The sequence below is a fragment of the Miniopterus schreibersii genome (genome assembly GCF_964146895.1).
Source record: "Miniopterus schreibersii genome assembly, chromosome: 10".
NCBI classification, from domain to species: Eukaryota; Metazoa; Chordata; class Mammalia; order Chiroptera; family Miniopteridae; genus Miniopterus; species Miniopterus schreibersii.
Window position 1 is genome coordinate 480,129 of NC_138110.1, and position 25,131 is coordinate 505,259.

A 25,131-nucleotide genomic window follows, 5' to 3' on the forward strand; every position below is an offset into this window, starting at 1 on the left:
AGGACACAAAAGGGCCTCCCACCAAGGGCAGCTGTTTCTAATACTGGCTCCTCAGCAGAGGCGCTGGGTGAGGGGGTAGGGGTCTCCTCAGAGGACCCTTTGTTCAGATCCCTTCCTGGGGAGCCCCCCAAGGGGCCTGACTCTGCCCCAGCTGGACAGAGTGGAGCGGCCTCCTCTGCTGGACCACAGCCCCAGGGCCTGGGTGGCTCCAGCCCCAGGTCAGGCTTTCCACCCCTCCCGCTCCTGGCTCCACCCACCTGCTTCCCCAAGGGTCAGAGAAGGGAAGTCCCCACCCCAAGCTCTGGCTGAGTCAGGCCAGCCAGGAACAGACTCAGGCAGCCTAGTGCCTGGTGGGAAGTTTTAGCAGCCAGGCCTGGCACATGCCTCAGCTCCCACGCCTGGGACCCCGCCTGGGACCCAGCTGGCCCTGGAGTGACCTGGGCGGGCGGAGGTCTTGAACATTTGCCAGCAAGCAGCCGAAGAGAGGAGTCAGGGAGGTGGGGCAGAGAGCAGGTAAACTGCACCCTCTCCCCAGCAGACCAGGCCACCATCTTGGACACCCTGGGGAGCACCACATCAAGGGACACACCAGGACCAACTCGATGCTCACACACCTCACCCCAAAGAGGCCATGCTGGGTGGGCAAGGAGGGACCTAAATCACCCTCCACCCCATTGGGCAAACACTAGACAACCCACCTGCCTAGCTCACATCCTACAAAACCCACATACATTTTTAAGTAAACAGTTCATTGTTTTAGTATACATACAGGTTGTACAAACATCCCCACTAATTTCAGTGTTTTTCTATAACGCACATCCCCCCAAAAACCTGTGCCCATTAGCAGTTGCTCCCCATCTTCCTCACCCTGAGCAGCACCAGTCTACTTCCTGTCTGTGCATTTGCCCGTCTGGACATTTCATATAAATGGAACCACACAGTAAGTGCCTTTTGAGTCTTTTGTTCAGTAAGCATCATATTTGCAAAGTTCATCCATGTTCCAGCATCATCCAGACTGTTCCTCTTGCTTGTTGTTTGGGGTTTTTTGTTTGTTTTAAAGACAGAAACATTGATGTGAGAGAGAAACAGCGATCGATTGCCTCCCACACAAGCACCAACCGGGGATGGAACCCGCAACCTGGGCGCTGCCCTGACCGGGAGGGAACCCAGCACTCTGCCCTGCAAGGGGCACCCCTCAGGCCACGCTGGTATCTCCGCCCGCCCGCCCGCCCGCCCGCGTGGGCATGCGGGCTGTTCCGGGTCTGGGCTGCTGGGAGCACTCTGTGTGCATGGGGTTGTATTAAAATTACATAAACTTGTATCTCTGGTGACCAAGTCTGAGCAAGTAAGTTAAGCACCTTAAATCCACATGCTAGAGGAGATGCCCCCAAAAGGGGGGTCCAGAACCTCTGAACCCCAATTCCAACGCCCCCTCCCCAACCCAGGCTCCACCGCCCCCCCAGCCCACCCCACCCCCGCCTCAGGCTGGGGAGGAACCCCGAGGGTCAGGCCAGTCCAGTCCAGGAGGCTTTGGGCCGAGCGCGTGGGGGCTCCCGGCCCAGGCCGGGGAGCAGGGCGAGGGAGCCCCAAGGGTCCCCGTTCGCTCCAGCGCGCAGCCCCTCGGCTCCGCCCGCCCCGCCCGCAGCCCCGGGGAGCGGCCGAGCGCCCGCACCTCCGCCTGTTGTCCAGCCCCCAAGGTCCCACAACCGCCTCCCCAACGCCTGCCCGCGACCCGGTCCCCCGGAACCCCGGAACCCCGGCCCGGCCGCCGCGCGGCAGCAGGAGGGCCCCCGCGGGAGGACGCGCGGGAGGCGGCGGGCGCGGGCTTCGCGGGCCGCAGCGGGACCCCTGGCCTCGCCCTGCGCCGGCGGGGGGTCCCTGCGGGGGCGCCTGCCCGCCCAGCCCGGCCAGCGGTCACGACCGGGCGCTGGAGGGAGGCGCCACGAGCCGCAGGCCGAGGTGGCCCAGGGCGGCGCCCAGCCCCGCGACGCCCGCCTCCCGCGGCGCGCGGCTCTGCCCCCCCCGCCCCCGTCCTGCCTCGCTCCCCGCACGAGGGCCGCTTCCCCCCAGGTGCCAGCTCCCTGCTGGAGCCGGGGGCGCAACCGAGGAGGGAGGGTGGTTATTTGTCTCCGTGCGCACAAAGCCAGGTCCTGTCCGGGAGGGGCCAGGATGGGGCTGCCCCTGGGCGATCCCCAGGGCCCGGCAGGCCACCGGCCGGGACAATGGGCCGGCGCCCCGCGCCCGCCGCGCAGGGAGGACCCGCTGTTTCCTGCAGCGTCCGCGTCTGCTCCCCCGGCCGCAGCTGAAGCGCCGGCTCCCGGACACCTGCAGGCCGGCTCGCTACGCAGCCAGCGCCCCCTTCAGGCCCCGGCGCAGGTGTTTCCTCGGGCTCGGGTCCGGCGCGGCCACAGGCCTTCCCGGCACCCAGCACCAGGCGGGGCTGGCTAATCGCGTCCTGCCCCGCGGCCCTGCCGCCAGGAACCCAGAGCTGCGTCTCCAAGGGCCTGGGCTCTCATTTTTCCCTCCACCTCCGCTGGGTCAGCCAGGCTGGGGTGGTGGCCAGTGCGGCAGGGGACATGGCCCCGGGGAGGTGTTGGTGGAGCCCATGAGAGGACCCCAGGGCAGGCTTATACCCCAGTTAGCAGCCTGGGAAGTGGTGGGGTGGGGTGGGGGGGTGTATGGGTGGGGAACACACAGTGGAAAAGTCAGAACTAACTTTTTGGTTTTTCAAATCCAGAGACTAGTTTCCTGATGGTTCGTGTTCCAGATGTTCTTTCAAAGGCTCCCAGTCTGGGGAGGCCGTGGGACCCGTTACCCTTCAAAGTCAGCTTGGCCCCTCCTTCCTGCGCTGCACATGGGGGGGCCTGGCTCCCTGCTTTGGGAAGTTGCGAAACCCTGGCCAGTGCCCTGCAGCCCCATCTGCCACCCTGCACAGGCCTCCTCTGGAAGGTCCCAGCCCCCACCTCCCTGGAAGCAGCTGAGAAGGCCTGAGTGTGGGACAGGACACAAGGGGTGCACCCCTGACCTGACCACGTGTGAGCCCCAGAAATGGTTTTACATTGGAAGAACCAGGCTCAGCCACAGCCCGGGGCCTCAGTAGGGAGGGCAGTGCACACCAGCCTGGCAGACATGCAGGACCCATCCACAGTCAATGCAGGAGCTCTGCCTCCATGGCCAATGGCTCTGACCCTGTTTTTGAGTCTCTTTCTGTCAGTCTGGCCAGTTCCAGCAGTGCACATTTACTGAGCACCCGTGTGCTGTGCGGAACAAGCCACAGAGGGGGTCCCAGTGCTGAGCCTGGAAAACAGCAAGCATGTTGGGGTCTGAGCAGGGCACTCCTGGCCTTCCCTGTAGTCTGTCTCAGCAGCAGCTGGGGCTCTACACCTGCCCCAGACCTGATCTGGTTGGGACGCCCCCACTCAGCACAAGTGAACTTCGTCCCAGAAGCCCGAAGCCCACCCTGTCCCCCAAAAGACATATGTCCACTCCCAGAACCTGTGAGTGGGACCTTATTTGGAAAAAGGGTCTTGGCAGATGTAAGGAGAGCATCCTAGATTACCCAGGTGGCCCTGAATCCAGGGGCAAAGACCCTTATGAGAGGAGGCAGAGACTGGAGCGATACAACCACAGCTAAGGACACCTGGGGCCACAAGAAGATGCAAGAAACAGGGAGGGGTTCTGTGGCCCCTGAAGGGAGCACAGCCCTCAGGCACCTTGATTTCAGTTCAGAATTTTGGACTCTAACCCCCAGAATTGTAAGAAAAGAAACTTCTACTGTGTTAAGCCACCTAGTTTGTGGTGATTTTTTACAGCAGCCCTAGGAAACGAATACAAATGGCTTCTGAGATTTGGGGATGGGGCCCAGGTGCCCCACATCCATGATGCCAGCCCATTATCTGGGGGTTGGCATGTCTGAGGCCTCAGGAGAAAGGGCAGAGGGTGGAAGGATGTGGGGTGGGGATGTTGTGCTGAGAACGACTTGGGAGCAAGATTGTGAGGGCACTGTGTTCTGCTGGCTCAGACCAAAGACCTCCAGCGCCGCCCTTCCCCAAGACATTCAATTTGCTAGGACAGACCATGAGGGCCCGAGAGAGGGGAGCTCGCTGGGCAAGGGGAGGGGGAGGCAGGAGCCTGGACTGTGCTCAGACACACACCCGTGGTGCACAGTTACCTGTATGTACACTCATGGGCAGCCCTCAGCACACACCTGTGCGCACATCCACACACACTGCCAGGGGGCCCAGGGCTCAGGAGCATCTCACCCACTCATGCAGTTGTGGTCCAGAGCTTGGGCGGGGATTGTGTCCCTAAAACTCTGAGATCTCTGCTCCCCCCACCCCCAGGGGCTGTGGTTTGTCTGAACCTTCCTTGTGCCTGGGCGGATGGACTGCCTCCTGCCCACCCACCTCCCCCCAGTGCATCCTGACAGCTCTAAGCAGCAGGAAGGGGGAACTGTGGGTGAGCAGCAGACATGACCGACCTGAGGCCATGCCCTGATGTGCTCTCCCCATGAGCCCCAGGCCTGGGGCAGGTCCCAGTGCAGGGAGCCAGCTGCCAGGAAAAACAGGGGCATGGTGTGGACCTCCATGGAGGGCCTGCCTTCCTCCTGTCCCTGCACTGACACTGACTCTCCTACTTTCTCCAGCCCCCAACTTAGCTGCCCCATGTCTTAGGCTCCAACCAAATTGGACCTGTTCCCCCTACCCTGACACTGGGCCCCATCCCAAGACCCACATAGCAGGAGCCCAGGGGTATGACTGCTCCATCCAACACAGGCCTGCTCCCCTCTGCTGCTCCTCCACCAGTGTTTCCCCAGGTTCAAGAGGACACACCCAGATGCTCAGGTCAGGACCCTGGGGTTGCCTGGACTTCCCTCAACCCCATGTCCCGCCCGGCCTCCCCCCGGCCCCCGCCCCCGCCCCGCCCCCCATACTCAGTGTAGGAGTCCTCCTTGATCTGGATTCAAACATTCCCTCCTCAGCTCAAACTCCCAGGCTGCACCACGCAGTTTAAAAACCCATGCTCCGGCCCCTGCATTTTAGCTCCACCTGGAGCCCCCACACCAGCCCACATGCCACACGCGGAAAGCTCCGTGGGGCATGCCAGCACAGTGGGCGTGACCCTCACACTCAGAGTGTGGCCCCCAGGTCTGCACTTTGTGGCTGGGAGCCTGGTAGAAGTGAGCCAAGGCTGAGCGCACACTCTCCACTGCCCACAGGGCACATTCAGGAGTAACCACACTCGCCACGTGGGTCTTACCCCAGCTCTTACACTAACTGGCATGTGACCTGGGGCAAGTCCTGTAACCTCCTTGTGCCTCAGTTTCCTTATCTAGAAAGCGGGGACAATAGTTCCAGCTGCATAGACTAAATGTGGTGACACACAGACAGTGGGAGCTGGGGCAGGGTCCGCTTCCGTCCTAATTTTGTCATGCTGATTGCTGCACCCTGAATCCTTCCTGCACCTCCTGCCTCCACTTGGCCTGCTTCCGTGCCTCCTGGGTGCATCACGTATCTGGGAGAAGAATCCGCCTTAGCCGGGTGCTCTACCTGCCTTATTTCCCCCACTCGCCTACAGGCTGGACTCGGGAGGGGTCACAGGCAACAGGTCTAACGCAGCTGTGAGTCGCTGAGTTCAGGAATCGGCGCCCCATTCTCCCAAACAAACGTAGGATCCCCAGGGCATGAGACAGTGGCTCTCCTGCCAACATGTCCAGTCCCACAAAGGGGCCATGGCCACCCCTCCCAGGGCCGCAGGAAATGGCCTGGCCCGCTTGCAGCCAGGGCCAGTGACTCTGGCTTCCCTTCAGGCCCATTTCCTTTATCCGGCTGTTTTTGCTCTGAATTCACAAAGCTCAGCCTTCCTTTCCCCTCCGTTTCCACCCCTTCCCCCACTGGAGAGTGGAACGGGACGGATACCTAACAACGTTCGAGTGCCCCGCAGGGGCGCCGCCTGCACCCCCTCCGGCCTCGGACGGGGCGGGGCTGAGCGGAGCCGGCGTCGGCAGCCGCCCCCTGCTGCCCGAGGCTGGGAGCGCGGGGTGTTCCCGCGGGCTCCCCAGCAGTCGGCGCCGCGGCACCCCCTCCCGACCGAGCAGCGGAGCCCGGGGCAGCCTCCCACAGACAGCAGGTGAAGGGAACCACCACCGGACGGGCACCACCAGCTGTTTATTACGGCGGCCCACCCAGGGCATGGCGGGCGGCCTGGCACAGGCAAGGCTCACATCTCCAAGTCCCGGGCCTCGGGGGAGGACGGGCCAGGATGAGACCTGGGCGGGGCCAGTGGTCAGCCAAGGTCAACACCGAGAGCGCGGAGGCCGCGGTCGTCACCAAAGGAGACGCTGCAGGCCCCGCGCAGGGTGCGCTAGGGGCCCTGGCTGGCCGAGGCGCGCAGCGCGAAGAGCTTCTCCCAGCAGGTGGCGGCCGCGTCCAGGGCTCGCCGCAGGAACCGCCTCCGCCCGCGCCTGCCGCGCCGGTGGGGGCGCCCTTGGGCCCGCGGGCGCCGGCGCCCCTGTGGGGAGCGGGCTGTCAGCGAACGCGCACGACCCCCGTGCCCGCCCCCGCAGCTCGCGTCTAGCCCCCGGGGAAGGGCGTCGCGGACGGGTCAGTGCGTCCGAGTGAAACCCCAAATCGTGGGAGCTGAGGACCCAGGGCCTAGACCCGCACACAGCGGGGATGGAGGCGCACACCTGGCGCAGCGTCCGGCAGTGGCGCCGCATCACCGCCTCGGTGCGCAGGGCCACGGTCCATGCGGCTTTCTCCAGCGCCCCGCGCGGGCCCCCAGCCACCGCCCTGCGCAGGGTCCGGCCCAGGGACTCGATGGACACTAGAATACTGTGCTCCTGGGGAGGGAAGGGAAGAAATCCGGGGGGGGGGGGGGGGGGCTGGGAGAAGAGCACTGCGGAGAGGAGCAAGGAAAGGGGCTGGAGGGCGCGGGGGCATCTCCTCCATACCTTCTGGGCGCCGCAGGAGGGTCCCACCCGACCCCGCCTACCGAGGGTCCCGGCACCAGTCTGGTTTTTCTGAATGAAATGGAGAGGTCTGGAGCTTGGCCCGCTCCCTGCGGGCCCTGGCACAACCCGCCTTACGGCGGCCTGCAGGTCCTCGGAGATGACAGCTTGGTAGTGGCGGAGCACGTCAGGGACACTGCAGGTGCGCAGCTGGGCGGGGACTGTTGAGATTCTCAGCAGCGCCAGCAGAAGCGCCCAGAGCGCAGGCTTTGGGGGCACCTAAAAGGCGATCAGGTCAGGGTGGGGCACCCAGGCCTGTGGAGTTCTCCCCTCCAGCAGCCTCACAGGCAGTATGCTTTGCCCCCCACCCCCAACCTGAGGGAATCTGAGCTGGTGTAAAATGCTGGTGTCACCATGACATCCAGCAAGGGGTCTAGGCACAGGTCTGGCAGGACAAATCCCTGCTGCTTAGGGAATAGTCAGCAGGATGTAAAGTACAGCATAGGGAAGAGTCAATCATATTCTAATAACTAGGCGTCGTGCTGGATAGGATTTATTGGGGTGATCACTTATGTAATGTCTGGTCACTGGGGTGTACACCTGAAACTAATATAATGATGTAGGTCAACTGCTACTGCAGATACCAAATGATTAAAAGAGCTACAATAAGCCAGCTCAGTGCTGAGATGCGCAGGGTGAGGGCTGGAGAGATGGAGGGTTCTCGAGGCAGGAGGGCCAGAGCCCACAAGACTGTGGAGAGCAGGGCTGGCCTAGGCCTGGCCCTGCAGCAGGGTGCCCCTCCCCAGTACAGCTTCCCCCTGACCATGTCTGATCCATCCCCACCCCTCCCAAAGGTGGTCCCCTCTCTGGGTGCCCCCCACGCCCCAGCACACGCTCACTTCTGGGCACCTGACCTCCCCACAGGAGCCCTGGGCAGAACCACCCTATCAGGGGCTCTGCTGCAATCAGCTCTGACCTGGGAAATGACAGGGGTGGGGGCTCAGAGCTCATGGCCACACCCCTTTAGAAGGGGAAGGCTTGGGGAAACCCCCAAAGGCAAGGGAGGGAGCCACACTAGGCCCCACCAGACATTCCAGCTACAGCCTCCCTCCTCCCCCAGAATGGAGGGGACCAGCTCTCATGCATAGAAGCCCAACCCCCCAGAAGCTCAAACATCAAAGAGAAAGACTTGTCTCCAGGCTCCCAGCCCCCAAACCACCCTCAGGCCCCAAGATGGAGTCGGACAGCAACTGGAAAATTAATCAAGTGAACCGAGCGAGACCAGGACTCGACTCGGCTTCCCAGCCCTGGCGGCTGAGCAGCACCCTAGCCGGCACCTAGACCTGAGTGTCTGTGTGGCTGCTCCGTGGTGCATCTGGCAGCTGGAAGAGCAGATGCAATTAGCTGTGCCCCTTCTCAACCCCCTGGACATGCTGGGTGATGGCCAACTCGGAGTCACCCCTCTGTCTGCTGTGGGTCAGAGGGCACAGTGATGATGAGAGGAAGCTGGTACTGGAGGGACGTCAAACTGGGCATGTTGGTTGCCCAAGGGGCCCCAGAAGGCCTGTCTGTTCTGTCCTCCCCCCTTCCCCCCAACGGGCCCAAGGCTTAGGCCAGCCCAGCCCAGCCCAACCCAGCTGACTCCTTGACCCCAACACTGCCAGGAAAGGCCAGGCCCAGCACCCAGGGCCAGGCCCAGTGACAGACCCAAAGGGGATTTCCCAGTCGGTCAGTCGGTCGGGCACCGCGGAAGCAGCAGCCTTTCCTAGGCTGTGCCCGCTCCCAGCTCCCAGCCCCTGGGCCCACGTGAGTCCCCTCCACCGGCCCAAGGCTGCTCACCATGGGCCTCTCAGGGTCGGGCCCTCCCTCACTCCCGCCAGTGAGCCTCCAACATGATCCTGGGGTCCTCAGGTGGGGGTGCAGCGACCTCTCCAGGTCAGGCTCCAAGTCCAGCCAACCGTAGCCCAAGGCTTCTCTGGAGGAGCCGCTGGCGGCTGGCGGCAGGCGGACAAGGCTTTTGAAGTTGGCTCCTCCAGCAAAGGAGGGAGGGAGGAGGGAGGACCCAGGATCTCAGCCTGCCCCCTCCCTCTCCCCACCCCTATCCAATCGCTTCTCCAATTAACCTGACCCTGGACCCAGCAGCGCTGGGCTCCCTTCCCATCCAGTGGGTCTTGGATTGAGCCACCAGCCCCACAGAGATGTGCTGTCCTGGAGGGGGTGGGGTGCCCAGTGGGCAAAGAGCAGTACAGCCAGGTGGGGGAGGGGAGCCAAGGAAGTTGGGGGGCCCGCACCCCTCCATCAGGGTCTCCCTCCGCGATCAGCAGAGCCGTCTCTCCTAGGAACCTGGCCACAGCAGAACCAGGCAAGTGAGACTTTACCCCCACTGTGTCAGTCCCCCGCACCCACCCTGACATCCAGGGGTCCTGCCCCAGTAGGCCCATGGCGTGGGAATTCCTGCTGGTCCAGCACTCAGCAGCTGCCCTTCCTGGCTAGGCCACAGCACCTCACCCGGCCCGCAGAATAGGGACAGCCTCGGGAACCCACTCGCCTTGAGTTGGAGCTGAAGAAAATGCCAGCTGAAGTTCAATGTCCCCAGGGAAAAAAAATAATTCAACCTCAAAGCATTTGAGAAATCAGTCCCCAAGACATTCATGTGTGGCTAATCCTGACACTCTGGTACTTTCCAAGGGCCCTGCAAGAAGCCTCACCTGACATCAGAGCCAGAGGAGGTGCCCAGAAGACACGCCCCACTCGTGGCACAGAAGGCCATCCACACCCCTGTGGTCACAGCCAGGTTACTGCCCCCTTTTGGGCCTTGGTTTCCACATCGCACAGAGACAGACTAAGCTCCCAAAAGCTTCCGGACTCCATCTTCAGTGCCCTGTGCAGATACCTCCCACCTCCTCCCAAAGAGATGAAAGGGACCCAAGCCACAGCCACCTGCCCCTTCCATGAAGGGGCCTCAGGAGGCCCTTCATCCTCACACCTGCCAAGTATCCCAGGTAACTGGTTTCAATTTACAGATGAGGACAGTCCCAAGTGCTTTAGGAAAACTGCTGATTACAAAGTAGCAAAAACATGTCATCTGCAAATGTGAGAAAACTTCTTATGGTGACATCTTCCTCCAACACAGGCCTGAGGGCCCACAACACAAGTCCAAGGGCCCCCAGGTCATCCTTCAGCACCTGGCTCTGGGAGGCACTTTAGGACGTGGGCTGTTTGCACTCAGACTCAAGGAAGCCACCCATCCCTGCGAACCTGTGATACGGTGCCCCCTCCAGAGGAAAATGCACATCCCAGGGGCGACAGATGAGTCACCAGGGAAGGTGCATGTCCCACCACCTCCTCCACAAAACCTCGCCCAATCATTCTTCCTCTGTAAGAGGCCTCCCCAAACACGAGAGCTGTGAGCCCCCACAGACCAGATTGGTACAGCAAAAGCACACGCCAGAAAGGCCCAGAGAAAACCAGCAGGTCACCAAGCCTATAGCCTACCTAGAAAAACTTTAATTACAGAGCAGGAAGACAGCTGGGGGCCCCTCCCACCCCTTCTCTTCCTCACCACAGAAGGCAGGCACCAGCACCCGCCTACCTGCCTGTGTGCCACCCAAGACCCCGGCCCACAGGGACCACACAGTCAGAAGGTGTTCTTGATGCGGGCTGCCACCAGCATGAGGATCTCCCCGATCTTCCTCTGCCAGTTGGTGATGTCCTTGGACACAGCACACCACAGCTCCCCGTGCCGTGGCTCTGCATTCTCGCAGCGCCTCCTCACCTCCTCTCGCTGCTCCTGGGTGGGGAAAAGAGGACTCTTGAGACAGGGCTCCTCCCAAGGCTCTTCCTCCTGCCTATCCCACAGTGCACCCCCAGCCCCAGCCAGGGTCCTGGTTGGCAGTGGGGCATGTCCCTCCTCCCGGGGAGCTGTCCCCACTGCAGCCCACCAAATCGATGGCCTCCGGGCAGGCTTTGACACAGGTGCGCAGCACAGCCAAGTGCGCCTCCCCCCGCCCAAGTCCATGATTCCCACAAAGCTGAGTCCACTTCCCATTAGCACCCCAATACAACCTGGCCACCCGCACCCTGTGAACCCAGCTCTGACAACACCCAGGCTCCCCTGGACGCCACGCCAGGCTCAGGCCCAGGAAGACAGACCCACCAAGGCACAAGGGGAAGCAATCCTCAGGGCCGGAACTTCATTCCCATTTCTACCATGACCCTGTGCTCCATCGCCAATCAACCCACTAAGAGATGCTCACAGGCCGCTTAACATGGCCCAAACATCTAAGTTTCAGGCTAAGAGACTACAGAACTGTAACCAGAAAACAGCTGCAGAGGCAAGAAACTGTCAGCGGAGCCCCACTGTCTGTCTATGCCCCCCTTCCCACCACCCTCGGAGACCGACACAGGGATGTGTAGACCTCGGTGCCATGCTGCAGCTCAAACTTGTAGAAGAGCGCCCAGGCGTCCCCCAGGTCCGAGTCGATCTTCACAGTGCGGTGGAACCACTCCCTGGCCTTGGTAATCTTCCGCTCGCTCCAAAACAGCCTGTCCAAGGCAGAAGGGTGAGAACCCAGGTGAGCGGCCAAGCGATGGCCTGGCCTCCCACATGTGGGTGCAGCAGGAGCCTGAAGATCCGCAGTGGCACCATCAGTTCTGTCCCTATGAGCCCTGGGCTCCTACAGGAGGCTGAGAAAGGGGCCAAGCCACCTGGAAACTGGTGCAGGTCACAAACAGAGAGCCGTCATCCAAGTGTCTAACCAAACTGTTTCTTAGAAAATCCACACACAGAGCAGGAACTTTAAACTCCCTCCCATCCATCTTTTCCTCTGGGTAAATATAAGGGGATGAAAGTAAACCTGACAAAAGTTAAACTAAGGTTTTGGTTAGGGAGGACATGAAGCTCCAGCCTGCTTCTGCCCCCTCAGGCAGCCAGCATGGAGGAGATGGCCTCAGGTCAGCACCGGAACCTGGGCCCACGGCAGACAGACACCTGGAACCAGGCCACAAGCGAGGGCAGCCCAAGACCAGCTCCGGCTCACAAAGCCCTCGGCACTCAGAGGACAGGACGGTGGGAAGACTCGCCTCCTTCTCACCCTGAGGCACCAAAGCAAAGGAAGGCACCACTAGCCCTCGCCTCCAGGCAGCTGCGGGGCCATCTGTCAGAGTGGAGTAGTTCACGCTCTGATAGCTTGATTGTTTTTTAAGCCGTGTGCTGCTCTTAATTGCCTGGTGTTAGATAAACTGTGATTTAAAGAGCACAAACCCAGATAGTAGGCACCCAGAACACCAGCCTGGGAACAGCAAGGAGAGACTTGTTGACTTTAGCAAAGCCTTTTATGAGGTTTACGGCTGCCCTATCTGAGTGTCACACATAAAAGTCATTCTGGGAGGCGGAAGCATAGGGTGGGAGGGAGCCCAGACAGGCCCAAGCTGGGCCTCAGGAGCCTGCAGGAAGCCCTTGTCCCCACAGCAGTGAGGAGAGGTGCCGGGCAGCACCTGAAGAAGAGGGGTGGAGGCCACCTGTGCATGGCTCCTGCTCAGGCTGCAACCGCCCATGTGCCACCTCCCCTGGGTGAGAGCCCTGAGCAGCAGCACCAGGAGCCCAGCCTCCTCCAACCACACCCAATCTCCACCATGCACGCAGGTCCCACTCCTCTGAGGAAGTTGTCCTCTACTCACAGGCCACAACCTCACCCAATTTTCCCAAGGCCCTGAGCTCCTTCCCACACCCCGCATACCACACACCTTCCCAGGGAGCCCCTGACCCAGCACCCAACACAAGCTCAAGGTGTGGGGTCACTTGCTGACTTCCTCTTGCCCTGGAGACCATGCGCCCTAAAGAAGGTGGCCTCCAGCATGTGTGTCTCCGCACCCCAGGCACCCTAACAGCCAGACCAATGCCCCTGATGACTCCCAGGTCACCCCAGGGAGTCTTTCTCACCCGACAGGGGAGAAACAGTTTTCTTGCTTACAGCCCTATTAGCCAAAGGTGGTTTGCTTATGAATTAAATTGTGTGGACCAACGTCAGCAAGTCTGTCTCTGTCTTGAAACCCAGGGCATGTGTATATGTAAACTACTGAGTGGCAGACACAGAGGAGCAGTCCCATCAGAAGGACCTGGGACAGAGGGACCAGGCAATCCAGGAGGCTCATGTCCACGTGGCATCTGTCCCAAGATGCATCAGCCTCAGATCAAAGCCAAAGCGCTTCATCACGGAGGACCAGGGAGCCCACCCTGTTTCCGAGACCAGGTGGACCCTGGCGAGAGCTTGTCAGGTCCCTGAGAATCAGCAGCCCCACAAGGATTTCCCACTCACTTGGCCACGGCCAGGAGCACGTGGGGGTCGTGCTCACACTTCTTCAGGGCGTCGACACTCTTGGTTTTCCGTTGGGGCCTTGCCTCCAGGAAGATGGCTTCAGACCACAGGACCCCTGAAGTTCAGACACAAAGAAACACACCTCAGACCCTACCTCGGCTCAGACATGGCCTGCCCACACAGCTGCCAGAGAGGGGTCCTGCTTAGAGGAGAACCACAAAGACCACGTGTGCCTACCATCCTGCTGCCTGCCTGGGACCCCACGGGTCCGAGGGCACAGACTGGACAACTTTCTAGGGGTGACTGGGGAAGTAACAACAAGGTTTTACTCCCCCAACTCAGCAATTCCACATCTAAGCATTTATTGTAATGAAACAATCAGAAATGCTATTAAAGAGTCAAGCAGAAAGGTAGTAACACTGGATTAAAATCAGATAAAAAAATCAAGCAGCAGGTGAGCAGGGATCTGTCATATTTACAAAATTCCGTAAAACCACTAAAAAAACTTACATCCCTGAAGATTCTACAATAATGAAAAATTCTCACAGTTTTTAGCTTTAAAAAAAGGCACAGCCCTGGCCGGTCTGGCTCAGTGGTTAAAGCGTCAGCCCACAGACTAAAGGGTCCTGGGGTTCAATTCTGACCAAGAGCCTGTACCTTGGTTGCAGGCTCGATCCCTGGCCCCAGTGGTCAGGGTGCACGTGGGAGGCAACCCATCAATGTGTCTCTCCCCCTCCCCCTACTCTCTCTGAAAAGCAATGGAAAAAATATCCTTGGGTGACGACTGAAAACTAAGTAAGTAAAGGCACAGAACTAAACATACTTCATGACTTTACAAGTGAGCTCAAAGGAGCGGTTTCTGAGCAGCGGGCTTACAGGTGATGTTCACGTCCCCTCCACTCCAAGCCCATGTATGCTGCGTGTGCACTACTTGGGGCAACAAAGAAGTTACAGGAAGAGGAACGGCAGCACCTCAGAGCAGGAAGTGCAACTCCCCAGACACAAGGAACTCAGTTCCAGCATCTCAATGACAAGTGTAGTGAACCTTCTGACTAAAGCCAAGTGCCCGCTGCCCTGCTGGGCTGCCAGTGAGCCTCACCAGAGCTGGGACACTCCTGCAGCGCCTTGGCCATGAGCGTGTTGGCGATGTTCTTCAGCCCCGCCCGATACTCCAGGCGCACAGACTCCAACCTGAGGACAGGCCCAAGAGGGAGAGGAAGTGCCCGTCTGGGGACAGACAGCCTGCAACAGAGCTGCCCAGCCTCCTGCCAAGCAGAGCAGTGAGATGCCGGCGCCACCTGCTGTCTGGCCCACGTCGATGGCCCTGCATGGAGCCCCATACTCCGACATTGCCAGCGTGGTGAAGATGGGCAGGGTGAAGACAGACTGGCACGCTGAGGCTGCTGGGACTTGCGAGCGCACAACCCGAAAGGCGCCTCCTTCAGCTTCCCACCCGACACTCTGACCCCATGCTGCGCCTCTGCACAGGTTCCTGTGGGCAAACGCCATTGCCCGAGACCCCGTCACCCCCCTGGTCCTGCCCGGACGCCGCCTCTTCCATCCCTAATCCCCCATCGCTAGCTCCTGGCTCCCTTGCACACCCTCTCTCAGAGACAAGTGAAAATACATCCAATGATCTACAGGCCCATCTGAGCACCTGAGCTGAACCCTCCCAAAGAAGAGACCACCGTTCCTCATGGCTGGCACCTGCCACTCTTCCCAGAAACCTGTGCTGGGAATGTTGTGCAAACAGCTGCACGCAAGCCACCAGTGAGGATGACCCCTGAGCCCGAGCTGAACTTGAGACTTACCACAGGCCGGGGTTCTTTGGGTTCTTCAAGCGAGACTTCTCCAAAATGGCCCGAGCTCGAGTCAGCTGCCCAATCTTCTCCTCTAGCCGGGAAAGTAAAAGCCACAGGGGTGTGGAGTGGGGACATTTCTTCAGCTGTGGCCAAAAAAGAGACAAGAAAGAAAGAGAGGGACTTGGCTGGTGTCTAAGAGGAACAGTGACAGCTATGGCTACTCCTCAAGCCTGGAGAGTCGAGCTGCCCAGTCCATGAAGACCCACCCGCTTCAAGTCTGGGTTAAAGGTTTTATGTGCACAGCTGTGCCGGGCACATGTGTACAGGGCGTGCACACAGTAGCTCACGCTTTAGAGATGCCATAACCAGCACTGTACTGAGTAGAGGGCATACAGCTTTGAAGACCCGGGGAGTCAGGAGGTGTCAGAGACAAACAGGAGTGCGCAGAGGAGAAGCACTGCACAGAGGAGGGGATGAAGGCCTGGCAGGGGCCTAAACAGGTGCAGACCGCGGGTCCCACAGGTGCACAGTGTGCAGAGCTCACCCCCTGGCTGTAGGCCTCCCGAGCCTTATCTGTCTGCTCCTCCTGCTCCTCGATCTGCCCCTTCATCATCCACAGTTTGGGGAAATCCTCGTAGGGCTTCAGGGCCTCCTCGCAGAGCTCCTGGGCAGCCTCGATGTTCCCTAGCACCCACTCCAGCTTCACGGACTTCATGAACACCTAGGGGCAGGCACAGATCAGGCAGCCACCCCTGCCCTCACCCTGTCTGGATAGGACAGCCGGTCAACTTGGCTCTGGCCCAGACTCTAGCACTGGGCGGGGGCTGGGCTGGTGCCTTTGCAGTACATGCTCAACGTCACACAACAGGTCGCCTTAAATGATGTTTGTCCTGGTGCGCTTTACGTACCTTGTAAGCTGTCTTGTAGCTGTGGAACCAGGAGGGGTTTACACACAAGCACATTTTAAAATGAAGTCTGAACAAAGGGGCCTAAAGCATCATGGCCTCTGGTCCTCCCCCGCCACCCTTCCTGACCCTGCAGGATAGGAGGGCCCCTCATGCCTGAGCCACCCTGCTCACCCGGGCAGTAGGTGCGCTGCTCCGAGCCTTGGCCAGCAGCCGCCGGGCCCGCTCATATTCATTGTTCTCAGATTCCAGCTTCACGGCAGCCAGCCAGATCTCCTCACTGTTGGGGTTGGCCTGGAGAGTGAGCAGGGCAGAGTCAAGGTGGGAGCAGGACAGAGGGAGCAGGAATAGGCTCCCTCTGCTGCAGAACAGTCCCATCTAAGCAGATCCCAGCCCAAGATGCTGACATCCAACTATTTCACTGGTGCGGATGTACAGCCTCGACAGCACTTAGGATGGAGGCCGGCAGCTGCAGGGCCGTTGTCTCCAGGATCCCCCCAAAGCCTTTGGGCCTCTCAAAGTAGGAGTGGGTCACTCACTTCCTACCCGTGGGGATCCATCACACCCAACCCTGCTCCTTCCCAAGCCTGGTGATGGGGAACTGGCCACCCCAGTGTGTCCATGAGGGCAGCACAGAAGGATGCCCAGAGCGTCGCTGATGGTGTGGAGAGGACTCCCAAGGATCAGGACTTGGCTAAATACAACCCAGAATTCAGTGAACATGTGGGTGGTGCCCTCGAAGCCTCCTGAGAACATACCAGCCACACTCATGCCAATCACGCCATACCCAATAAGTGACCCCATGGTGACCAGCAGGGGGGCCCAGGCAGATGGAGGGGGAATCTGGCAGCAGAGAGCACAGTCAACTCCAGGCCAGTCCCTTTTCAAGGAATTGACTCAAGAACAACCACCTCTGTCCTGCTAGCCTGGGTCACAACAGATCCACCTGTACACAGCACTCCTGTTTATGAGAAAGGATGCTGCACGCTACCGACAAAGGCCCATATTGTCACAAAGTATCAGGGTGCTACATGTGATAATAAAAGTAAGTTACCTCAGCCATGACAAGTCTGGCTAGGTTCAGCTGTGCCAATGTAAGGCTGCCAACGTGTGACCCAGCGCACCCCTGTGCTTGAGGGGTGGGGCACAGGGCTTCCTCCTCTGAGGACAGCCTAACAGTCATGCCAGACCCCAACTGCCACTTGCTCTATGCCCCATCCTTCCTGGGGCTGCCGCCTGTGCGCCGTGTTCTGTAACATTTAGCCAGTGGTCACACTGAATGGCAGTGACCAAGAGCTAGGTGTCCACCAGCTGGGCCATCGTCCCTATTCTCAGGCCCCCGTGGGTCCCCAGCTGCCTGTACAGCAGCCTGAGTCCTGGCGCCTGGCGTCAGCTCCATCAGCAAGCTGGGGGAGGCCCCAAGGACATGTGCGTACCTATGCCCTTGTAGCACAGCCAACCTCACCCACCTGGAAGGCCAGAGCCAGGATGCTCCTCGCCGCGGGCACATCGCCTGCCAGCCACTTGGACTTGGCACCCATGAGCCACAGCACCTCCGCTTTGGGGCAATGGGCCACGGCCCTCTGCAGAAGCGCTTCCAGGGATTCCCTGCAAGACAGGGCCCATGGTCACCCAGAGTACACAGGGTGCCGCAGCCGTGGCGTGGGCACTGGAAAGACAGCTCCCGCTCCAAAGTTCGACACTATCAATGATTTACCAAGTTTACGATGGGGAGAGTGTGGGGAAATCTTTTCTGTCCATAAAGGTTCTAAAATCAACTACTGAAGAGGGTGCTACAAAGCAGTGCATTGTTTAAACAGCAGAGCCGAGCCGACAGAGGAGCTTCTCAGGAGGCCCTTTTATAGCCTGTGTCCTGGAAACAGCGAGGATTTCATGGTCTGGATGACAGGAGAGGCCTTTTCATCTCCAACCACAGATCCGCTGATAAAGATTATGGCCTCCATCTATTCTCTGGCATCCAGAGAAATTATCTTATTGGAAGAAAGTTATTTTAGGTCACTATTGAGCAAGAAAGACTGCCAGCTTGGGTACCAGGTGTGAAGCCCACAGCTTCTTTCACACCACCTGGCACAGGTGACCTCTTCAGACCTCAGCAACGAGACCCAGTGAAGCCTGTGAGGGAAGCCTGACAGCACACGACCCTGGACCCAAGACCCTGAGCACTTGCCCCCCTCATTCTCGAGTCGGCCAGATAGCACAGGGGCCAGATGGGAGGAGGGGGCTGCTCTGAGCCAGGGGCCAATAGCAGCAGTGCCACCAAGGCCACAGGTGGGAGGATAGGCTCTGCTCCAAAAGGACTGTCTGAGGTGAACTTGTACAGGGTGAGCGAGCACCATCATCTCAAAATGTCCCCAAGGAGCCTGGCCAGCATGGCTCAGTGGTTGAGCACTGAACTAGGATCCAGAAGATCACCATTTGATTCCCCGTCAGGGCACATGCCCGGGTTGTGGGCTCGATCCCCAGTAGGGGGCATGTAGGAGACAGCCAATCAATGACTCTCACCATTGATATTTCTCTCTCTCTCTCCATCTCTCTTCCTCTCTCTGAAATCAATAAAGACGTTTGTTTTTTTTAAAATGTCCCCAAGGAGTGAACTTCACAACACAAAGCACTTGGCAGGAACGAGGAGGGTACAGGAGCACAAAAGACAAGAAAGAGGACTCAATGCTCCCAGCGGCAACCCTAGTGCAATCAGCAAGGCTTGTCCCTGCCCAGCACAGGGGACAGCAGCAGAGGGCCCTGACAGAGGGTGCACAGTGACATGAGCCAATGCTGGGGGGGCCCATTCACTACCAGAGTTGCAACACCTAATCTAATCAGCAGTGTAGCCAATGAGGCAGACCCGAAAGGTTTTTTCAATTAAAGAGTACAATTAGAGAAAATTGTGAAGGACCTCCTCAGAGCACAAAATCCAGCCCCAACCCAAAGCCAGCACAGCTTAAATGAAAACCATGCCTGCCTGGACCCAGATGCTGCACCGCCCACACTGCTGGAGCCACAGCCAGCACAACGTGGGCTCCAGGCTCTGGGCTCTGGTACCCCAGGACCGCCACGGGCTTGGATGTAGGTGCTTCGCTTTGGCAGAGAGGCCCCTAGTGCCTCGGTTTCTCAACTATACAACAGTGATAATCCTATCTCAAAAGGAGCCACAGAGACAGCTCCAGCTGCAAAGTTCCAGGTGAGACACTTGCCCACCTGCCAAGAGCACCACACAGCCTAGAGCTGAAGGTTCAGCCAACAGGCAGGCAGACAGTTCCCCCACGTACCTGGTGCCATGGTTCTTCTCGAAGTATGCGGCTCGCAGCCACACACTCTTCTTGCTGGGGAACACTTGTAGGGCGTAGGCATAGATGGCTCGTGCACACTCCAGGGCGTTGTGGGCCACACACTAGAGCAGACACAGGCGTGAGAACAGGTAGCCCAGCACTGGCCTCGGAGCAGGAGGTGTGGTGCCCTCCCCAATGACGCTCTCTGCTAGAAATTGTACCACACAGGAAGGAATCCCAAGAGGGTGGGGACGTGAGCACCAAAGTGGGAGCATGTGGGGCTATGATGGGGCTGCCTGCCAGCCCAGGCAGACCATGGAAGCTGGTGCAGGAGCAAATGCCACAGCTGCAGGTGAGCGAGACTGGCATGGGGGGAGCATGTCATACACATTAGTTCCTTTTGAAAAAAAGTGTATTGAGTATTTTTAATTATAAGTTACACTCAGTGTAAACCTGTAAGACACAAGTAAATACCAAGAAGAGAAAGAAAAAAACCATCTCCTCAGAACCACCAAAAACACCTTCTATGTCCCTTAGGTGTGTCTTCCTTACTCAAGGGGTTTTATTCCCGGGCTGACATCAAGCAACATGATGCAAAAGCCAGTCACTACCCGCACTGATAATCTCTCTTGAACATGGAGCCTCACAGGGCGAAAGCCAGTGCCCAGCACTGGCATCAATGCTGGACACATGCTCTGCAGATGCTCAAGGTCCCCTCGCACCAAGAACAGACCTGTGTCTTGAGGTGAAAAGCCACTAGGAAAGGTGTCAGGAATAAAGTCCTGCAGCTGTGAGTAAAAATGGTGTGAACTAAAACCAGACGGGCTGCCTCACACCTGTGCAGTCCTTGCTCAGGGAGGGCACCTGAGCCACCCAAGGCCACTTCACACATCAACAGCTGCCTCCTCCAGGAAGACTACCAGCAAGCCTCCTAGTGTTCAAGGACCATGAGTGTGGAGGAGAAGAAAGAGCAGCAACACAGCTGAGACCTCCTTGTGCAGACTGGGTCCCTCCTCGGTCCTGTGGCCTCATTTGATTCAACCACCACAGACACCAGGAAGGGCCCTGCACGGGCGTGTCCTGACCAGGAGCATCTGAAGAAGTGAGAATCAGACCCTGTGCACACTGGCCTGCACTCTCTCTATGACTCTGACCAAGGTCCTGGAGGCCAGTCACAAAGGCTTTCGGGCCTCCATGGCCACACGTGCACTGACAGGAAGCCCAAGGTCTTGGGTGTGGTCGGGCTGGGCCTGTAGGTGGTGAGCACCAGGAAAACACTCCGTTCTCACTCCCGGACCACAAGCTCTCTGCCAGACAGCTGTGCTCACTCCGGTGAGTGTGAACGACGATGAAAACAAGGAAATCTGAAACAGCTTGTGGATTCCTACTCCCAGCGTGCTATCCACAGGGTGACGCCCACCCAGACCTCCACCGTGTCAGAGGAGAGCAAACAGGCACAATGTCTAACCGCATTCGGAGTAAACAGAAGCTCAGCAACCAGGGCCTGGGGGTCTTCTGTGTGTTTAGAGATTTTCTTCCAATAGAGGCTGTGGATATTTATTAAATTACTCTTCGTACTTCTGTATGTCGTATTACATAGTAAAAGGTTTTAATAAACGGTCACGGTTGGCCTGTGTCTTGCTTTCCCTAACTAAACGACAGTGTGTTCAGTGTGCACAAGGCCGTCTGCAGGCTGGGCCCAACAATCAGGGCCACCCCCAGCACCTGCACTCGGAGCTGTGGCACATGCAAGACTTGGGACAACGGCCACAGTGGACAGAACCCCACAGAACGAAGTGGGAACCCCAGTGTCTCCTGATGTAAAGGAGTGGACGCCCACAGAATCGAGTGGAAACCCCAGTCTCTCCTAATGTGAAGGAATGGACACTCACATGAATGAGGAGAGAGGGAGGCTATTTCTTACTGTGGAATTTCTGCTAATAAACTCTAATAAATGCAGAAGAAATGACATTTAGAAAATGTGCCTGGCCAGCATGGATCAGTGGTTGAGCATCAACCTTTGATCCAGGAGATTGCGGTTCGATTCCCAGTCAAGGCACATGCTCAGGTTGCAGGCTCGACCCCCATTAGGGGGTGTGCAGGAGGCAGTCGATCAATGACTCTCTTGTCATTGATGTTTCTATCTCTCACTCTTTCCCTTCCTCTCTGAAATCAATAAAAATATATTTTAAAAAAAATCTCTATTTGGCAAATACCATGGTAATAACCAACAAAGGCCAAGAATATCGTTAGTGGACCCACAAACCAGTAGGTCAAAGTTTGGCAAGAATCAAGTATTTATGTAGTTTCAAAGTGTCTCTCCACCAAATACTGATTAATTAAAAGAGCAAAAAACAGTAACCTTCCAGAGGCAAGCCTGGCAGGCGCCACCTGAGCTGTCAGTCGAATGGGCGCAGATGTCACCCAGCCCACCAGGAAGACGCAGCCCCTACAAGGAGGCAGACCCCAACCTACCCATGAGACACAGTGGGGGCTGGGTCCAGGGGCCTCCACAGAACTACTGGCCTGTACACTTAAAAAACGCCAGACTCACAGAGACCAGAGACAGACTAGAGCCCTCCTGAAGGCCGTGGGGGTCATGAAGATCTGAATAGGGGACCCTGGCAGCTACACAACAGAACGCAGCTGAGCCAGCTGCTGAAACTGAACAAAGCCCGTAAGTTACGTAACAGGACTACACCAACATTGATCCCTGACTATGGCAGCTGTGCTGCGGCTGTGCGACAGAATGTCTGCTTTTAAAGGAACACCAACTGAAGCCTTGAGATGCAAAGGGTCGTGACACCTACAACTTACTCTCAAATGACTCAAAAAAGATGTGAGGGCATGTGTGCGCGTACGAGTGCACGAGTGTGTGTGTCTGTGAGCGCAGTGGAAAATGAAAAAGTGAATGGCTGAAAATTGCTGCAGCAGGGCATGCTGCCTGTCCTAAGCAGACATTTATGAGAAACAGCCCCTTCCCCCAAAAAAGGCTCCATGTAAAAGCACATCCCTGAAAGAGAATAGACTATGAATTGTTTCTCGTGGAGATCACTTTCTACAAATCTCAGTCTTTTCCTCTGTTTCTCTCCTGATTAGGGGTTGCGTTAGACTTAAACAATGGAAATCCAACTCAGATTTTTTTAAAAGCATGGTCCACTCCAAGGGAAATAACAGTAGTATTAACAGTGCCAGGAAGCTGAGCGAATGGCAGAAAAGAATTTTTTCTACAGTTTTTGCTACTGGGGCTACATGTAAGGAATAAAATACTTTAAATGTGTTCATCGACTTTCACCCCATAATCTCCTCTCTGGAAACCTGTTCTAAGGAAATAATCTCAAAGCAGGCAAATGCTTTCATGCAAAATGTTTTCTGAGTGCAATTTAAAACAGAAACGGGGTAGGGGCCAGCCAGATGTACAGAGGTGAATAGCTAAGAAAGCTGTGTGAGCCTGGAGTCTGGGCCTCCCGGAGCTCCACAGGCGAGTAGGTACAAAAAGCAGCTCTTGCCCTGGCCAGTGTTGCTCAGTGCTCAGAGCATCAGCCCGAGGACAGAAGGATCTCGGGTTTGATTCCCAGTCGAGGGCATGTACCTCACTGCAGGTTCCCTGCCCTGGTCCTGGTCAGAGCGTGTGCAGGAGGCAACCAATCAATGTGTCTCTCTCACATCCATGTTTCTTTCTTCCTCTCCCTCTCTCCCCCTTCCACTCTCTCTAGAAATTGATGGAGAAAATATCCTCCCTCAGGTGAGGATTTAAAAAAAAAAAGCAGCTTTTCATGTGAACTTGGGTTAAGGAGAACCATTCCTTACAACTGCAACTATGTCTACAAATCAGCAGATCAAGATTTTCAAACCCTAACCTACATCTAAGGTGCCTGCAGTTCCCCATAAACAGACTCCAGGCCCTCGGACCAGACTCACACTGTCAGCATCTTCCATCCAGGTGTGCTTCCGATCCTCCTCCTCGATCCCAATGCCGATCACAGCGCGCATGACTGCCTGGCAGGTGGCCACACTCCCAGCCTTGTCACACTCCTCGGCATCCTAAAAGAGGGACACAAAACTGCATTCACAGCACAGAGTGCAGATGCCCAATGGGGTGTACTGCTACTGATGGTGAGAACCGAGAGCCCTGGTACTGCAGGTCTGAAGGTTCTGACTGTGTCTGTCTTGCTCACTGGTGTGCCCATCCCTGCACCCAGATCAATGCTTGACCAATGCCTAAGAATGAAGCTGCATCCATCACCCGAGGAGCATTAAATAAACACCTACTGCATACAGAGTGCTGCAGGACACAACTCAGTAGCTATTAGAGGTTCCTACGCTAAAGAAACTTCCAAAGAGATTGGAGAAAAAGACAAATTTACACTCCAACCAGATAGAAAGAGCTGTCAGGGCACTGAGGAGCCTCCCACAGATGGTGAGGCAGAACAGGGCAGTGGCAGGCTGGCCAGCAGGAGAGAAATGGGCTCCAGGTGAGTGGAGGAAGAGAACAGGAGGCCCAGACACGCATCCCTGGCATCTCTCGCACATCATATGGGAGAGGACCAACAACACAGAGACACACAACACATAGTTCTCCAAAACAGAAGAACGCAAATGACTTCTAAATATCTGAAAAGAAATCCAAAGCCACTTTTTAAAATTGATTTTAGAGAGAAAGGAAGGGAGAGGGGGAAGAGGAAGAAACATCGATGTGAGAGCAAAACGTCAATTGGCTGCCTCCTGCACATCATCTACGGAGGACCGAGCCTGCAACCCAGGCATGTGTCGTCTGGGACGACACCCGACCGCGCCACACTGGCCAAGGCCAAAGCCACTTATTTTTTAAACGCTCACTAAGCTATCCTAAGTGCCATTTCATACACACAAGATCAGCAGCACTGAAATACAGCCTACACGCAGCTCACATCGCCTGTGACTCCCGTCATTTTATCATTTTTGTTAATTCTCACCCGAGGATATTTTTTCCAAATAATTTGAGTGGAAGGGATGGGGGAGAGAAAGAGAGACAGACACATCAGTTGTTTTCTCCTACATGCTCCCAGACTGCAGCCAGGGATCGAATCTGCAACCCACGTACATGCCCTTGACCGGGAACCAAACCCGCAACCCCTTCAGCGTGAGAACCAATGCTCTAACCACTGAGCGAGCTGGCCAGGGCCGTCTGCCACACCTTTCAGATGGGTTATTTCTAGTCCACATGCTCAAAGGGCTTCAGAGCATCCTACCCCAAGATGTACTTGGGGTTTGAGCGACACAGGCTGTGATCACGCAAGGATCAGCCTGTGCCTGCTCCCTGCCAGCGTGGGACCTGGGCACCACCAACAACCCTACTCTACAAGATGCCACGTGTGGGATGACATCCATTTTTGGAGCTGTGGCCGTGACCTGAGCGCAGCTGGAGCCCCACCTGAATCCACTGCTCGCGGTTGATTTCCACACCATTGGCCCGCAGGGAGGTGATGGCTCGGTCGATGATCTTCTCCACCATCTGCGTGTTCCCGTTGGCCTCCTCCAGCTTGGCAGCGGTGACCCAGATGTGCCGGTCTGTGGGGATGTTCTCACGGGCCTTGTTCAAGACCTTGCGGGCATTTTCATAGGTCTCCAGCCTTGCCAGGGCAAGCCACAGCTGTGTGGAGAGGAATAAGAAACTGATACCTGAGGGGCAGAGGTGAGTCAACCTCAGGGGCCCCACCATGCTTCCCAGGTCCAGGATCTCTCAAGGACCCCTGCACAGGGCCCAGGAACATGGCAGCAGCATCTCCACATCCGAAAGCTGTTATGCTCTGACTTGGTGACTCTCTAGTCAACAGGAAAAGCGACAGGCCCGTTACACCTTCCACGCACTGGTTAAATGTGTGTCATGGG

The 25,131-nt window shown here is 57.5% G+C and overlaps 2 protein-coding genes across 2 annotated transcripts in view; both read right to left on the reverse strand.

The window, feature by feature from the left end:
• Positions 1 to 6,363: 6,363 nt before the first annotated feature.
• On the reverse strand, positions 6,364 to 9,664 carry LOC308562811 (uncharacterized protein C20orf204; the record flags this gene model as incomplete). The annotated part of the gene is made up of 5 exons (XM_081149245.1): positions 6,364 to 6,510; positions 6,689 to 6,841; positions 6,953 to 7,228; positions 8,789 to 8,943; positions 9,658 to 9,664. The coding sequence occupies 5 exons, from the start codon at positions 9,662 to 9,664 to the stop codon at positions 6,364 to 6,366; spliced, it is 738 nt and encodes a 245-aa protein (XP_081005371.1).
• Positions 9,665 to 10,436: 772 nt separating this feature from the next.
• Positions 10,437 to 25,131, reverse strand: part of PRPF6 (pre-mRNA processing factor 6) — a 32,884-nt gene continuing 18,189 nt past the window's right edge. The window contains exons 11-21 of the mRNA XM_081149811.1: positions 24,674 to 24,892; positions 23,182 to 23,304; positions 19,261 to 19,382; positions 17,443 to 17,581; positions 16,148 to 16,267; positions 15,613 to 15,789; positions 15,078 to 15,211; positions 14,366 to 14,457; positions 13,267 to 13,381; positions 11,368 to 11,494; positions 10,437 to 10,739 (exon numbers count right to left, since the gene is read on the reverse strand). Coding sequence (XP_081005937.1) covers positions 10,587 to 10,739; positions 11,368 to 11,494; positions 13,267 to 13,381; positions 14,366 to 14,457; positions 15,078 to 15,211; positions 15,613 to 15,789; positions 16,148 to 16,267; positions 17,443 to 17,581; positions 19,261 to 19,382; positions 23,182 to 23,304; positions 24,674 to 24,892 — 1,521 coding nt within the window. The 3' untranslated portion in view covers positions 10,437 to 10,586. The remainder of the gene's footprint in view (positions 10,740 to 11,367; positions 11,495 to 13,266; positions 13,382 to 14,365; positions 14,458 to 15,077; positions 15,212 to 15,612; positions 15,790 to 16,147; positions 16,268 to 17,442; positions 17,582 to 19,260; positions 19,383 to 23,181; positions 23,305 to 24,673; positions 24,893 to 25,131) is intronic.